This window comes from Canis lupus, chromosome 15 (genome assembly GCF_048164855.1).
Source record: "Canis lupus baileyi chromosome 15, mCanLup2.hap1, whole genome shotgun sequence".
NCBI lineage: Eukaryota > Metazoa > Chordata > Mammalia > Carnivora > Canidae > Canis > Canis lupus.
In genome coordinates this window covers 33,417,938-33,434,500 of record NC_132852.1, presented here as the reverse complement: position 1 = coordinate 33,434,500, position 16,563 = coordinate 33,417,938, and the positions used below count along the sequence as shown (strand labels likewise).

Below are 16,563 nucleotides of genomic sequence, written 5' to 3'. Positions count from 1 at the left end.
CAAGGGCAAACATGTGAAAAGTCAGAGGAGCCAGCACAGAAACTGTGGAGGTATATTGTCTTAGACACTTGAGGAGCATTGCTCTTTGAAATGGATCCAGTGAGGCAAAACAGGGTCTCTCATTATTATTAAAATCAACTAAAATGTCTCCATTCAGGTAGGGCACTGGGTTAGGCAAAGTACAGAGAAAATAACACTTACTCGTTTCTTGCTCCCTCAGAGTTTACACCGTGGCAGAAGAAGAAAATGGGTAATGATGCTAACACCAAGGATGTCTTCTCTTCCAAAAATAACCAAAGGAGTATGTTTGGCCACAGATACCTTAATAATCATCACCATATATTTAAAACTGTGTATTTAATGAGACTTCTATTGATGTTTCCTTAGGCCACTTTGATATTATTACTGTCATCAATAACTGAATCTTCTGAGTGCAAATCTACTTATATTCTTTTTAATTGTGACTTACTTGGGGACAGGTATTTACTTGAGCCTTATTATTATTTAGATCTCCCATAGCTCTTGTATACTACACAAATGGTAGATGTTGAATAAATTAATGGAATTTTGGAATCTCTGGTATCAAAATGAAACCAAAGGAAGACATGTGCAACTATTTCTTATTTTGAAACTACTTGGAGTCTGAATAACCCTAGCTATGTTCTTGAACTACTTTCCTAAAGGATTCCTACTACATTTAGTGTAAAATAGATATCGGCATACACGTAAATAGCGCTGTAATATGTTACCCATTAGATTTTCCCAAAACTATTGAATACACAGTGTTTTAAATGTTCTACCTTTTTTAATCTAAATTAGATTTTTACTCTAGTTGACATGAAAATTTATATGTTTATATATTACCTATACAAAAATCAATACTTTTGTTTTTATTAAAAATAGTAGGAAGGACCTTAATTGTTACTGTCATAGAAATTTTGCTATTTACTTTCTCTAAAATTCCGGGACTTGTCTTATGCAGACCGAATTATGATAGGGTCCTGTTTACTAGTCTTCCTGTCTTATTTTTCTTCTTACTAACAATCCTTGTTCAAAATGTTTCCAGAGAGATTCTCTAGGACACAAATCAAATCATGCCGTCCAGCTCCTCAAACCTGCGATGTCATACCCCGATGTACCCCAGGCTCATCTCCTCCATGAATGGTGTCCTCCAGTGCACACTATAGTCTATCTATTGCTCAAGCTACATATTTATTCCTTTATGCTTGCTTTGGAACATCTGACTGATCATTCATCAAACTCTCTGGCTGGCAAATGTTAAGCTGGTCTCCTCATCAGAAAGAAGTTTCCCTGTCTTTGTGATCCCACAAAAGCCACTGGCTTTTGTTCCATTTCATCCTTCTATATTTTATAGTTAGTAGTTTGTCTGAAACACACCTGACTTTGAATCTTGGACTGGCATGTCTTAGCTGAACACCTTTGGACAATTCATGTGTTCTTTCTCAGAAACAGTTGTATAACTTTTAACATTGATGTGATAATATCATCTTTGAGCCTTGTTTATAGAAGGAGATGAGATATACCACATACATTACTGAACTCTGTTCCCTTCAACAGTGGTTCTTACATATCGGGATCACCTGGAAGGATATTTGTGAGTGTAGATTTCTGGGATCCAAGATCTATGGGATCAGAATGTATGGACAGGAGTGGGAATCAGAAATTTAAAGGCTACCTCTGGTGGTTCTGTCACTGGTTGGTGCTCAGATCACCATCTGGGAAACACTTCTGTAAATGATATGGTCTTTTGGAGGACACACTTTATCTACTTAGCATTCATGTCCTCAAAGTGCATGAAACAAGACAGGTATTCAAAAGCTATAAGAATATAGACAGCAACTGGCAGTTGATTTTTAAGAAATAAATAATGTTAGTAAAATGTAAAAGCCACTGGGATAAGAGGGTGTAGGAAATTAAATATAAACTATATGAATTAAGAGAGAATAAAAGTAAAATGTTTTAAAATAGTTTTTAGATTAAAAGATGACTTCAAATGCCTTCTCCTCCCTAATGTCCTGACTGAAGGGTTCCCCTGACTTCTCCCATTTCTTCTTTGTTCCATTTTGCTACCACCCAGAAGGGTGCTTACAGAATCAGCTCCCTGAAATCCAGGCATGAACAGAGGATATAAATCCAGGTTGAGCCACAATCCGTTTAAGAACAAGTGGCCATGATGTAGAGTGATCAAACATAATGCTGTTAGAATAATTCTCCACTGATTAAAGAAAAGGTACAAATTTTCAGGTTATCTTGGTGTCAAGGGCTCTAGGGAAACATGTACTTTACATATTTAACTGAGAGAAGCTTAGTCTTTGAATATATCATTTTTTCAGTTTTGACATCAAAAGGATTGCAATTCTATATTGGGAAAAATAAAGGGATTTATGTTCCCCTTATTCCATGAGCTCATCTAGTATTCTTATAATTCAGGGTTCTAAGGTATTGGTATCTTTCTTTTTTCATACCTCCTTCCCTCTTTCCTTCCCTTCCTCCTCCTATCTTTCCTCCTTTCCTTCTTTCTTTTTTCTTTCTCATGAAAATGCAAAAGTTGAAATGTGCTTCAAATAGTTTAAGACCTTTAAACTTGGATAGTGTTTCTTTTTTTAAAATATTTTATTTATTTATTCATGAGAGACAGATTTAGAGAGAGAGGGGCAGAGACACAGGCAGAGGGAGAAGCAGGCTCCATGCAGGGAGCCGAATGTGGGACTCGATCCCAGGAATCCAAGATCATGCCCTGGGCCAAAGGCAGGCACTAAACCGCTGAGCCACCCAGGATCCCCTTGGATAGTGTTTCTAATATAATCATATTTACTAGAATTTGGACTTCCAGTGTTAGAAAATGTTGCAGCCCATGGTGTTATAACTTTTAGCTACAATGAAGACAGAGGTCTCTCTTACAACTTACAATATTACTTAATAATGTAGATACTAACATCCTAGCTACTTGCTGCTCTTTATTCTGAAATCTAATCTCAAAAGACCCTAAAACCAAACATTCATTGAGAAATGCTTCTAACTCAGAATGAGGCTACATGATAGGAAAACTGCAACTAACCAGCTGAGTGACCTTAAGGGAGTCATGTGACTTCTGCGAGCCTCAATTTCCCTACAAGTAAGGAAACTTCCCTAAGTTCATGTCTGGTTCTGAAGTTCTATTGTTATAAAGCTGTACAGGAATCCTGCTTATGGACCTGAGTGTCTCTCCCTATTTTTTTTTATAACATTAAGCTGATAGAGGATTAAAAGTGAATCTGAATTATACTTTATAGATCTGGGGCAGGAGTTCACAGCAGTGTACCAGAGGCTATTTGGAGCCCTGGTGTCAGCTGTATCAGATTTGGAGGGAAACAGTATTATTTTATCTTGAAAAAAAAAATTACAGGTATATCAGGGCATAGAATGAAAACCTACATGAAATCCAAAGCAAAATTTCAGTAAAAGCAGTGATGGGTTAATAGCGTAATATTCAGGCTTTGTTCTATCCTTGGGACTTGCACATTCAATCCTTTATATTTTTTTAATATAAATTTATTTTTTTATTGTTCAATTTGCCAACATATAGAGTAACACCCAGTGCCCATTCCATCAAGTGCCCCCCTCAGTGTCTGTCACCCAGTCACCCCCACCCCCACCCACCCCCCTTCCACCACCCCTAGTTTGTTTCCCAGAGTTAGGAGTCTCTCATGTTCGGTCTCCCTTTCTGATATTTATTAAGGGGGAATGGAGAAAAAGGTGGAGAAGTCGGAGTCAAGACTGGTGATCTCATCTTGTTTCTGACTCAGCTGAGGTGTTAGCCTCCTTTTTTTCTGAGGGGGGTCTGTTCCAAATGCATCTATATTCCTCCTTGCACTTCTGTTGTAGTATGGGCATCAGGAAAAAATAACTAGAATTCTAACCTCTGACCATGCAGCAATGGGGAACAGATCTCTTGGTGCATTGAGCTTGGCAGCAGATTGGAAGAACCATCTAGAAGGTGTTCTTTGGAGAGGAGAATTATGGGACAAAAGGCACATGCAAAATGGGGAGGGATGGTGGACTCCTGTCATATAGGACTCTTGACTGGGAACTGGAAATCTGTCTCAAAAGAGAGGACAGGATTCTGGTCTTCTTATTTCATGCCTCCCTCTCTGTTGGCCATGTATTCTAACTTACAGGTAGTGGTTTTCCAAATCTCCTTAACAGGAATCTTCCTTCACATCAAATCCTAGGCAGAAGCCACACATAGTTCTGACTGGGGGGAAGAGTGCAGGTGGTGGTGGGGGCATGATGGGGTGGGTGAGTCCCTCCTCCCTGCTTGTCTGCTCAGCAGCTCCTGAACACCCTGGGAGGCAGATTCCTTTAAGCAAAACTTGAAAATCAGTGCACTGGAAGGACACACATAATCACAGAAAGAGATGTCTGGAAGGACAAAGGACTGTAACAACGAGGTCTGACTCTGTAATCATAGAAAGTGGGGTTCAAAAACTAGCTCATCATCTGTAAGTGCTGTGACATTGGCACTTGATTTGTCCCCCTTAGCTTCAGATTCTTGATCTGTAAAATGAGGCTTATAATTGTATTCTCCTAATTGGGCTGGAAGAAGAATTAAACAAGGTTTTGTAGCAAAGATCTTGGCCCAGAGTAAGTGCTTCAGAGGTCTTATTACTATTCCTGCCGCAGCTATTGTTCTGATTATTAATATTATTCCAACAGCAAAACTTATCGGAAGAAGTTACCTTGAGGTCTGTGTTGGGAAAGATCTGTAGGTGTGATCTGGAGGCAGAAAACTGTGATCATTAGTGATCTCTGTCTTGGGAATGTGTTAGAGGGAGTGATGACCATGGAGGCCAGAACGGCCATCCTAACTTTAAGGGGAGCCTGAGTTCTTTGCCTTTCTCCCCCACTTCTCAGCAAGAAGATGCTCCCACATGTATGGAGAATAAACTGGAGTGTTAATGAACATATTCTGCAGCCACCACCACAGTGTTGGCTCCCAGATGTTTTTAGTGCCAGAGGATAAATGGTCTCTTCTTCTCTGAGGCTACTGCTATCATTTCCATGAGACCAGACACAAGATCAGAAGGCCAGCCAAGATCAAATGGTACTAGAAGACTGTAGAGGATAGAATTGGAAGCCCAGACTTGACCCGTGGGCTCCTTCTTTCTATGTGGTTGGACAATGGGAAGTCACCCCCACCCTTAGAAAGCCAAGTGGACCCAGTAGCAGCAGACATAGATGCAAGGGAAACAAAAGTGAGTAGTATGACCTGATTATTTGCAAAGGTCTAGTTCAGCTCTTCATGGCTAGAGATTTGGGGCTGGAGCTCTAAATAGTAGAAAAGTGTGTTCATGTAATGTAATGTGCCATGCATCATTAAGGATTCAAGAGCTTAGGCAGAAGGCCACTAGGTAGATATGCAGAGGGGTAAGACCCAAGCCAGCCCCCTTGACAGAAAGGCTTGCCCTGTAGCTCCATTGCTCTTCTCACCCTGTGTTCTGTTCACCAAGTGCTAGTCCTAAACTTGGCATTTACCAGGAACCCTTATCGGCAAACTGGTGGTCCAGTGTGGCTTGTGACCTCATGTGACTCTCCCTTGTGTCAGACATAGTGTGTGGATTTTCTCTCTCTCACAGTCTTCACTGTGGGGCCTCAGAAAAGACTCCTGAGTTTTTTACTCAGTTTATTTCCTTCTCCAGGAGGACTAGACTGTCCTCTCCCACTGAGAAGCCCACCATCACAATATCTGAAGGCAGCCTGGAAGGCAGAGGTACTCCTCAGTGTGGTCACAGGACTGACGGCAAGTGGAGGGAGGCTGCTGGATCTCAAGTTTGAGCTTCCTATGCAGGCTGATGTTACGTGTTTATCTGTTTTTATTTCTACTCTTTTTGCCCTTTTCTGCCCATCTAGCTCTTCCCACTAGTTGTAAATGGAGTTCATGGCTTTGTTCTACCTCTGTGGACCAGTGGAGTTTAATTAAGGCTCCAGTTCAATTTAAGGCACAAAGCTGCCTACCATCTAGGGATCTCTGAAGAGAACTGGAACCTTAACCCCATTTAAAATGTATCCTGCAGACAGGTCCAGTTCATCCAAAATCACCTCCTGCCTGATGCTTTAGTCATTAATTATTGGAAAGTAACTGACATATCAATGACAGACAGTGATAAAACCCTTTCCTTGTTAGAGCCACCTTACCAGAAAAGTCACCTGACTTGACTCCCAGCTCAGTCAAGGCCAAATGCTGCCTCACCCTTTAGGAAATTCATCATCTACCAACTTGTTTAATGTTGAACCATCACTGACATAGTTTTATCTCTCTGAGAGCTTGATAGGATTTATGAGATCTCCCCCTGCCCCCAAAGCTTAGGAAAACAGAACCCAAGGAGACATAATCCCCTCAGGATCAGTGGCACTGATGCCATGAGGGCAGTGCATGTGCCCCAGCCATGCTCCCCTAAAAGTGCAAACTGTGCCTTTGAGGTGACCACACAGTTCAGGAATGATGCCCCTTCCCCATAGAATTACAGAAGACTGCAAGGTAATCAAACTGTGTTCAGAGCCCTGTGCATCTGTAGGCTGATATTCAGTCCCTCTGCAGCCCTTCCCTTGGAAAATCTGGGGAAAAGGAGTCTGGGAGGTGGTAGGTAACAAGCATTTCCTTTGGAGGAGTTCTTGCACCCACGTACAAATGGCTACATACAGATTTTGTGTTTTGATTCAACTCCTTGAACATACCAAGGGCTCTTGCACCTCACTGCCTTTTCCCTTCTTCCCTGTGCCTGGAGTGTTTCTTCCTCAAAGATCAAAATGATGGGCAGCCCCGGTGGCCCAGTGATTTAGCGCCACCTTCAGCCCGGGGTGTGATCCTGGAGACCCGGGGTTCGAGTCCCATGTCGGGATCCCTGGATGGAGCCTGCTTCTCCCTCTGCCTGTGTCTCTGCCTCTCTCTCTCTCTCTCTCTCTCATAAATAAAATCTTTATAAAAAAAAAAAAAAGATCAAAATGGTGTGTGCTTTCTTTTCCTCCAAAGCTGGACTCACATGTCACCACATCAGTGCTGCCTTCCTTCTCCAGCCACACTATTGAAACTTCCAGCTCCTTTCCTAACCCCTATATTTCTCATCTCCTATTGCCTTAGCCTTATAGCTATCTGACACACCACATGTGTTCCTTATTTATCGTGTTTCTGTTAATCTCCATGAGCTCGAGCTCCACATGGGCACAGACTTTGGTCTGTTTCATCACTGCTGTGCTCCCAGCAGTTAGAACAGTGTGCCCTGCACGGAGTATGTGATCACATGGTAAATTAATTCCACTTACAGAAATACTGTAGTCGAAGCAAGGGATCCACTGAGAGGCTAAAGAGGAGCTGAGAGCTGAAATGCAACCATGAAGTCGAAAACACATCCCAGGAGCGGGGGCAACTTGGAGGGAGAGCTGACCTAGCTCTGAATAAAGCTCATACTACCAAGGCTTCTCCTTGGTCCCTGTGTCCCCCTGTGTCTGATTTCTGCATAAGCTGATGGGGATATTTTAGAGAGAAGAGAAAGCAGTGTCTCCTAAGCTCTGAACCAGAGCTTGATCTGCCTAGATGCACTTGAAGCTGAAAGGTAGGCATCCTGCTTTTTATGCGCTCATTCCTCCTGGTACCAAGTGTTCTGGTCCTAAGGGCCAGACATGTTTTTAATCTTGAAAATGTGAAAATTTGGCTTCCCTTGCCAAGTAGTTGTATAAAAAAAAAGAGAGATGGAATAATGTATGTGAATAAGCTTTTTCAGAAAAATCAAAGAGAACTCCAAATTGTGAGGCATTCTCATCATTTTCCTAAGACTGAACCATCCTTTCTCCCTTCTGCAAGCTGCACTTAGCTGCACTTACTGTGGCCAGGAGGGAATCCAAGAAGCTGCCAGAAAAGACAGTGCCTGTGGAAAAGGACGTGCTAAGATGCAGGCTTGTTCCTGCGAAGGATTCATCCAGTCCACTCAGCTGTTCAATATAGTGGATATTGGAAGGATTTTCTGTAAGGCAAAAATGGAAAAAAAAGAAAGGCAGGCAGACAAGCTTAAGAATGCAGGAGTGCCATACAAGGCAGGCCAAGGGGTGATCACTGATCAAAGAATTTGATGTCTATTCTGGGGTCAATGTGGGATCTGCCCTTACTTTAGTCTGTCTATCTATCTATCTATCATCTATATTTTTTATTTCCAAGTATCTTCCTCCCCTAAAGACATGTATCCTTCTTGGCTACCTTCATAATCAAGGGTATACCTTCAAGCCCATCTCCTCCAAATAAGTGTCCCCAGTGTCACCTTTGTATAATTTATCTCTCAGACCAGGGCACTTTTGGAAATAAAAAGGTGTACTCTCAATAACTGCACTGACAGGGAGGCCTGGGTGGCTCAGTAGTTGAGCGTCTGCCTTGGGCTCAGGGTGTGATCCCGGTCCAGGGATCGAGTCCTGCATCGGGCTCCCTGCAGGGAGCCTGCTTCTCCCTCTGCCTATGTCTCTGCCTCTTTCTGTGTCTCCTATGAAAAAATAAATAAAATCTTTTTAAAAAAATAACTGCACTGGGGAAACAGGCATAAATAGGAACGTATGATCCCCCCAGTTACAGACATTTTTCATAATACCATGCCATAGATACCTCGGTATTTACTTGGGTTTTTAGAGTTGTCTGGGTCCAGAATGAGTTAAAGCAGTACCTCTCAAAAGCTTAATGTGTATACGAATCACCCAGGGATCTTGTTATAACACAGATTTTGATTAACTGGGTCTAGGGGTAAGAATGGGATTCTAGGTACCCAAGAAGCTTCCAGATGCTATTGATGCTGCTGACTCTTCGACTACACTTTAAGTAGCAGGGCTTAGAGAATCCTCTGAACTGGGGCCCATGTAGCAGTAGTCAAATTAACCATTAGCACATCTTTACTTATCCCAGATTGCAACTCAGATCCCTGGAAGAAGCCTCTGAAGGGAATGGAATTGGTCATTGTTGCAAATACAAATAGAAGCACTGATTGCCTTTGTTCCAAGATTATTGTTTCAAAAATGTTTAAATTGAAAATAGTATTGGAAGATAGAAATAATATCTCTCACCAGAGCAAAGGGAATCATGCTTACTGCCCATTATAAAAGCTTCTGGTTCCTGAAGCCTGGGGTTCCTCTCCTCTAAAGCAATCCATGGTGGGTACAGGTATCATTTGGCCTTTTTCATGTCATCCTGTGGGAACTGGCCTTGAGCAAGCAGCACAAAATTGATGATACTCTGGCTATGGCCATTGCTTTGAGTAATAAACTGCTTTTTTAATCTCTGATGGAGTGGTCTTGTGTCTTCTGCCAATATCCATGAAAATGTGGCAGGTTAACTTACTGGTTTACAAGTAGCATAAGATCTTACTTACATCCTTCACAGTTCTTGACAGTCCTATTATAGATCAAACCAAATCTACTGAGCGTGATGCAGAATACATTCCTAACTAAGACTGGATTTTTCCTAATTCTTTAAGTCACTCCATGTTTTTATAAAAGATGAGCAATAATACATGACCATATCAACCCACATTTTTTATGCACATATATTTTTTTTCTCCTTGCATTGCCAACCCTCAGCACGCACACATACCCCAAGAGCCCTTGTCCAAATCTTACTGTGTCATCTTAAAATATTGGCCTCCACTTTCCTAGACATTTTCCTGCAGGCCACTGTACATTCTGTACTAAAGTGCTAGAGTTCAGACTTGCAGCTCTCATGTCATTGTGACCCTTTCCAGCCAGCCAAAGAACAAAAGCTGCATGAGCTGGCAGGTGATTTGTCAGACTAATTTGACAAGGGTTGCCTGGTGCCAGCAAGTCGTTACTTGAACAAAGCTCTAAGTCCCTGGAGAGTGACCAGATGTACTTTGGAGCTAGTGAGAAGCTGGCCGTTCCCCTCCTAAGCACTCCAACTTACATCATAGTCTTCTAATCAATGTCCTTAGTGTATATACACCTTGGCTTAAACATGATTAAAAGGACAGAAAAAAAAAAGATACAAGTAAAAATGGCTGTCTCAGGTTCTAATCTGTGTAAAAGATTCCTCTTTTTCCTATCTTCCCCTTTTCTTAACAATTATTGTCAGTATTAAATCCTGGTGTCCCCTATTGCCTCCCAAACATATCCCCAAATGCACACAGACACCTTCCCTGCCTTCCCCAGCCTTTCTTCTACTCCCAGAGCTCCTCACATCTAAGAAAGTCTCATACATGTGCATTTTCCATATGGTGTTGGTGAGAGATAACAGCTTATTCTGGTATTTCTGCATGGGGTATTTCCATTTTAGAAGAGCACCACTCAGAGCCAGGATTAAGATGACATAAGGGAGATATCTGGAACATAAAGTTTAAGGACCCCAGGGGTGGGTGCCTCCTTAACATCTGCATCCTGAGTGCCTCATTTGTGTCTCCCTAATCCCAGTCTTGGTATTAGTACAGGAAAGGACCTGCTTGGTTTAGAGACCCATGATTAGTAGGTAAATGAGTATAGGGAGATCCTTCCTAGCAGTCCTCATACCCAGGGCCCGTCCCATAGAAGATTTCCTCCAAACAAGGCTGAGCCAGTTGCTGGTCTCCCTCTCCTGATAACTGAACAGGAGGAGAAGGTAGATACTATTCCTGCACCCTGACACCCAGATATAACAGGCTCTGCTTGATGATGTCACCAGTTAGATAAAAGCCCAATGTGATGTCCAGTCAAATACTTAATGCTTCTCTGGTTCCCTCTCTAGTTCCTCAGTTCTTTGACTGTAGATTCTAAAAGGAAATCTGGGACATCGATTATGGATAACAACAATTTCTCCTTTGCATTTTGTCCTTGAAACTCAACTTACTCAGTTCAGTGAGGATGGGGATTCTTCGGTATTTGGATTTCCCAGGAAATCTGAAGGTCTCTGAAGTCCCTTCTGTGGACACAGACAACAGAGATGAAAAGAGATTGATAAATGCAAACAAAGTATCTTAGAAAACTTGGCAATGACATAGAAGCACACCATGTAACCTGGAGCTTTATCTTAACAAAGTTATTCTTATGTCCAAACCCGTTTCTTTCCCTATATTTAGGGGAAACAATTGGGGCCTCCTTAGCATCTCCTTTTGCGAAGTGATTTTTGTGTTTTAAATGGCACTTCAAGTGAATTACAAAAAAGGCAAAGCTCACCCAGTGGTTGCTTATTGACCACATAAGTAAAATATGATTCTTCTCTGTGGAATGGTAGTGTTGGGTGATGGCTCAGGCAAGCTGTGCCCAAATCCACATCCATTTGCTTGGAGAACTTTCAGGAAACCATGAATAAATAGGTGGTGCTCCTCAACCAGTGCTTTTGGAGACACCGCAGCTGGTTTCTGGCCCCTAGTGCTTTAGGGTTCTTTGGGATGCTCTCTGGGTACTGTTCACATCTTCTTTCTTCTTCGTTAGACCTGGCTGCCTCCCATCCCTAGTTGGCTTGCTTCAATCCCCAATGCTTTGGGAGTTCCTTAAAGATGGGCAGGGTGTCACTTGGAACCTCTGAGCTTTGCTTTCAGTTTACAGACAGATTTCCCTCGGGCTTGAGAATGTGAGGCTCTTCACTTTCCTCTGTGAGTCTCGACTCCATCCACCAGACAATGATGCACAGCTCCAGCCTGACACACAGTTTTACCATGTAGGGAATTATGGACAAATTCAAAACTGGGAGAAACACCAGAGTTTTGGTCTCTAAGCCAAAAAAAATATAAAGAATGAAAAGGGAAGAGAGAAATGGGGAACTGGCATCTACTTAAAAAAGAAACACACATACAATGTTCTCATCAGATGTGATGCTTTAAAACTGTTGGTTGCCTTTCTTGAACCTTCCTGAGAATGCTATATAACAGGGACACACTACTGTGAAAGGTAAAAATTCTATTTATAATTAAAATTCCCTGCTGCCTTTGAAGAGGGTCTGCTGTTTACGGCACCAGGCACACAGGACGGGTGGGAATGAGATGGGGAGCGAACGGAGATGAGCATGGTGGTAAGACAGGCTGATAGGCAACCTGTCCCACTGAGACAGGGACAGGAGAAGAGAAACAACCCAGAGGGAAATTTTTTTCAGAGGGAATACTGCATACTACAATATTTACCAGCTCCTCCATCTCCCTGAGACTTTCAGTAAAAGAGGCACTTCTTGTTAATGCAGAGTAGAGCTGAATATATTTCTGAGAACTGCTAAAATTCTGAGTCATGCTCCAAGGTAGATTGAGGGTGAAACTCCACAGGAAGTTCCCAACCTATCTGGTTTATAGCTAGAACTGGCAAGGGCCTTAGGAATTTAGCAAACCCTCCAGCTTCAGGTGGGAAAGTGGAAGATGAGAGGGCTAACTTTGCTCACACAGCTATGTAAGTGGAAGGCTTACATCATGGTTAGAGATCAGATATTCTAACTCATTGGTAAATCTTATTTGTAATGAGATCTGAATACATTCAAACTTTTTTCCCTTAAAAAAAGTCTCTGGGATTTCCATAATGCAGAAAGATTGGCGGAACTAAGATTTCCTTTATTCTCAGAACTGTGTAAGATGCTTTCTCTGCTCTCTGTACCTTTCCTTCTTCTTCCTCTGCCAATATTTTAAAGAGAGTCTATTCCATGTTAGGACTGTAAAGAGTCCCTGCTCCAATGACATTCTACATGCTACGAATATAAAATATTTCCAGATAGTGACAAGTAGTGTGGAAAACTAACTTTTAGGGACCAGTGATTGGTGAGGAAAGGTGACTTTAGATAGAGTCTGAAAAGAGGCCTCTCTGATGTTGGAATGGAGTCCTGAGGGTTGAAAAGCCACCCAGGCAGAGGGGATAGGATAAGAAATCCAAAGAAGGAAAAAGCCAGTATAAACAGGACTAAGTAGGAGAATATTCAAACACCCTACTGGCCTGAAAGATGCTATGTGATTTTCCTATAACTGTCACAGGTCACATAGAATTTAAAGTAGGGAAATGACATTACAAAACATTTTTAAAAGATCCCTCTGGCTGCTATGACAGTAGAAACTATAGAGATATCAGAATTTTACTACAGTCATATCAAATCTGTGAATTCAGTATATAGAGGCAGATACTTTGATATCACATGTTCTTCTTGGGTGCAAAAATATGCATATCAGTTGAAATAAATGCTTTGGACACCAGCTGAAGGACAACAATGGAATTTCTGCCTTAATTCTATCTTGTATTGTAGAGCAATAGTTAATTTGAATATGTGTCAGATCATAGCCTGGGTATATTTTACTAGTGTCAATATTTTTGCTGCCTAATAGTACACAGTATTATACCTGAAATATTCCAGTCTGGCAGGGTGCTATTACAAAAGATTGCTTAATTGTAGATTACTACTGTACATTTAAATTTCAGTAGCATATTAAGTTGTCAGACTTAATTACCGTTATATGTTTAGATTATGCCACAGATTATTTAGTTCAGTACCTAGGTTTGCCAACCTGTTCTCCTTGTGATGCGACAGGGCAGCAATTAGAGCGTCACTGGAAACCCTAAAGTTTCCCATGGAAATGTCCAGAGGGATGGCATTTTTACTGATCTTTCAGAGAGTCCTCACTCTGCTGTCCCCAACCCCTAACATCCCTTGATGCCTTGGTGGTCCATGATGGCCTTTGTATGTAAATTTATCATGACTGTGAAATGTGGGAAAGCCCACTGATCCCACAAAAGTCTCATCAGATATTCTAGGGCAATGTTTTTGATCTTGATACTATTGACATTTTTGGCCAAAAGGTTTGTTTGTTTGTTTGTTTGTTTGTTTGTTTGTTTTAAACCTGTGGGACTGTCCTGTGCATTGTAGGATGTCTACCAGCATCTCTGGCCTCTACTCATTAGCTGCCAATAGTATGCCCTCAAGTTGTGACAACCAAAACTGTCTCCAGACTTTGTCAGATGGCCTCTGGGGGCAAAACTGCCCCTGGTTGATAACCAGTGTCCTAGAGGAAGGGAAAGTGAACTGCCCATTGGCTAGTCTGATGCCGGTGCCCAGCATGCAAGATGTTCTCTGGCTCCTAGCAGAATTTCCCAGTCCTTTATACTGACAATTCTTGGATATGTGTATTCCCATTTCCACATTTTAAGGATGGTGCAAGAGCAGTATTAACATGAAATGGGAAGAATGGTTAAGAGAACCAAACAGGCCTCTCTGAGGATTTGGAATTTCTATATATAAACTCCAGGTAGATTCCTATAATGCCAGAGTGATTGATAAAATTTCTGAGTAATGATACTTTGCTCTTCATAAGTGCTCATCTTGTAACTTTACTGAGGCTATGGCACCAGATAAGTAGACGCAATGACCTTCATTAGGTGGCACAGTAGATAGAGCTTGACTGGATCTACATTTCCTGGTTACACAAATGGGTATGATGACATCCATAAAAGAAATGGTACCAAACCTGCACAATACATTTTTCTTTAAACTTTCCCTTTTATCTTTGGGGAAAGCACCTACTTATACTTCATAATGATTGAAATACTTTGATAGTCCTTCATTTTCTTCTGCCTCCTTTCAAAACCTTTCTCCCCCTCTCCTTTACCTCCTTCTACCAATTCGTCTTTCTCCTTTGAGGGCAACCTTCCAGCCTGTAACAGAGTACATGGTGCATCATACAAAATCAATATCATTTTGTTGAATTAATGAATAAGTGAAAGGATGAAAATCACTAGATATAAAGAAAATCAGAATTATATTCACAGGTTTCTATCTTTCTAGCCTATATAATATGTGAGACTTAAATAAAGCTAATAATAGGAAGGACAAGTCACCCAGATGATTAACTAGATGGTCAGTCAGTGTCAGTTCATCCCAGACTTAGGTTACATGGGCATTTTTATTTTTTTAATAATAACATATAATTATTGAACAGCTACTTGTTGCTAGTACAATGCCTGGTGCTATGTATCATATAGAATTTTTTATTACATTTTTATTTAAATTCAATTTGCCAGCATATAGTATAATATCCAGTGCTTATCCCATCAAGTGCCCTCCTCAGTGCCAGTCACCCAGTTACCCCATCCTTCCACCCACCTCCCCTTCTGCAACACTTTGTTTCCCAGAGTTAGGAGTCTCTCATGGTTTGTCTCCCTCTCTAATTTTTCTTACTCAGTTCCCCTCCTTTCCCTTATTATCCCTATCACTATTTTTTTAAGATTTTATTTATCTATTCATGAGAGACACAGAAGAGGCAGAGGCATAGGCAGAGGGAGAAGCAGGTTCCTTGCAGGGAGCTCAGTGTGGGATTCGATCCTTGACCCCAGGATCATTCCCTGAACTGAAGGCAGACGCTCAACCACTGAGCCACCTAGGTGTCCCACCCTTCACTATTTCTTATATTCCACATATGAGTGAAACCATATGATGGTTGTCCTTTTCCAATTGACTTATTTCACTTGTATATGATGATATTGCCTATTAAGTGAATATTTCCTCTCTGTCTAATCACAGAGAGTTGTAAGCATGGTGTACACACACACACACACACACAATTACTCTCACATGTACCACACACAGATCTTGTGTAAATTTGAGTGATTCTAATTGCAAAGCTGAAGATTTATGTGCACAATACAACAGCATTTTTAGATTTTCTTAGCAGTGATATGGCTTAGTTTGGAATACTTTGATATCCATAAAGTGCTGGGTTACTAGTCTGCTTTGCAAAACATCCTGAAACTCTGAATGCCGAGTCAGCTTTTGATGCTTAGTGAGGGTGTCTCAAATAGGTGGTTCAGTTCACCTACCAAAGATTAGGTTAGATTATTTATTTAGTCCTTTGGCATAAGAATCTTCTATTTTTCTACCTAGCAATAGTGCTCTAGGAGTCAGAGAGCATTCTTTTAGTTTCCTAATTTGATTCTGAACATTTTTATCCACAACCATAATCACAAAAACCTTGCCATGCCTGTAATGTCTGACTGCTCCAAGTTCCATGCACAGAATAGCTGTGCTCAGCAGATGCATGACCAGAAGACTGAGTTCTTGATACTGATACAAGAATTAACATCCTTGAGGGAAATGGGCTGGGTCAAGGGGACCCCAACCATGATCTACTTTTATTTTTTGACTTGAAAATCTGTTTTAGATACAGAAAATTCTTCAGTAATAGTACTTTCATGTTAGGTTGGGTGTCTAGTAGTCAATTTTAGAAACAGATTAATAGATAAGCCTTTCTCTATTTGGGGGAAAAGGGAAACTACAGTTTTTATTGATCATTTACCTCAAATACTTGGATATGGTTAAATATATGGGAACTCTACAAATGTATGGGAATTTACCTCAAACACTTGGTATAATGAAATGAACTTGGATATGGTGAAATGTATGGGAAGTCCAGGTACTGGCTCATTTTCTTCAATTCATTAAGTATGTGGTAAACATCTAAGTGACCATAACTGTCCTAGGCACTAAGAGGACTACAAAGGAGGAAAAGACTTGATTCCCATCCTGAGTAGCTCCTGCTTCTCATAATCTCTTTCCAATCTGAAGCTTCAATATGACATTTTTAGAATATA

At 41.2% G+C, this 16,563-nt stretch overlaps 1 protein-coding gene across 6 annotated transcripts in view; it reads right to left on the bottom strand.

Annotated features, from left to right (window-relative positions):
* KCNU1 (potassium calcium-activated channel subfamily U member 1) overlaps positions 1-16,563 on the bottom strand; it is a 146,724-nt gene that overhangs the window by 9,507 nt on the left and 120,654 nt on the right. For all 6 annotated transcript variants that reach the window (XR_012007664.1, XM_072776408.1, XM_072776405.1 and 3 more), the window contains 2 exons: positions 10,865-10,936; positions 7,879-8,018 (listed from right to left, as the gene is read on the bottom strand). Coding sequence is in view for 5 of the 6 variants with exons in the window: in XM_072776408.1 (XP_072632509.1) it covers positions 7,879-8,018; positions 10,865-10,936 (212 nt within the window). In the remaining variant the exon portion in view is untranslated. The remainder of the gene's footprint in view (positions 1-7,878; positions 8,019-10,864; positions 10,937-16,563) is intronic.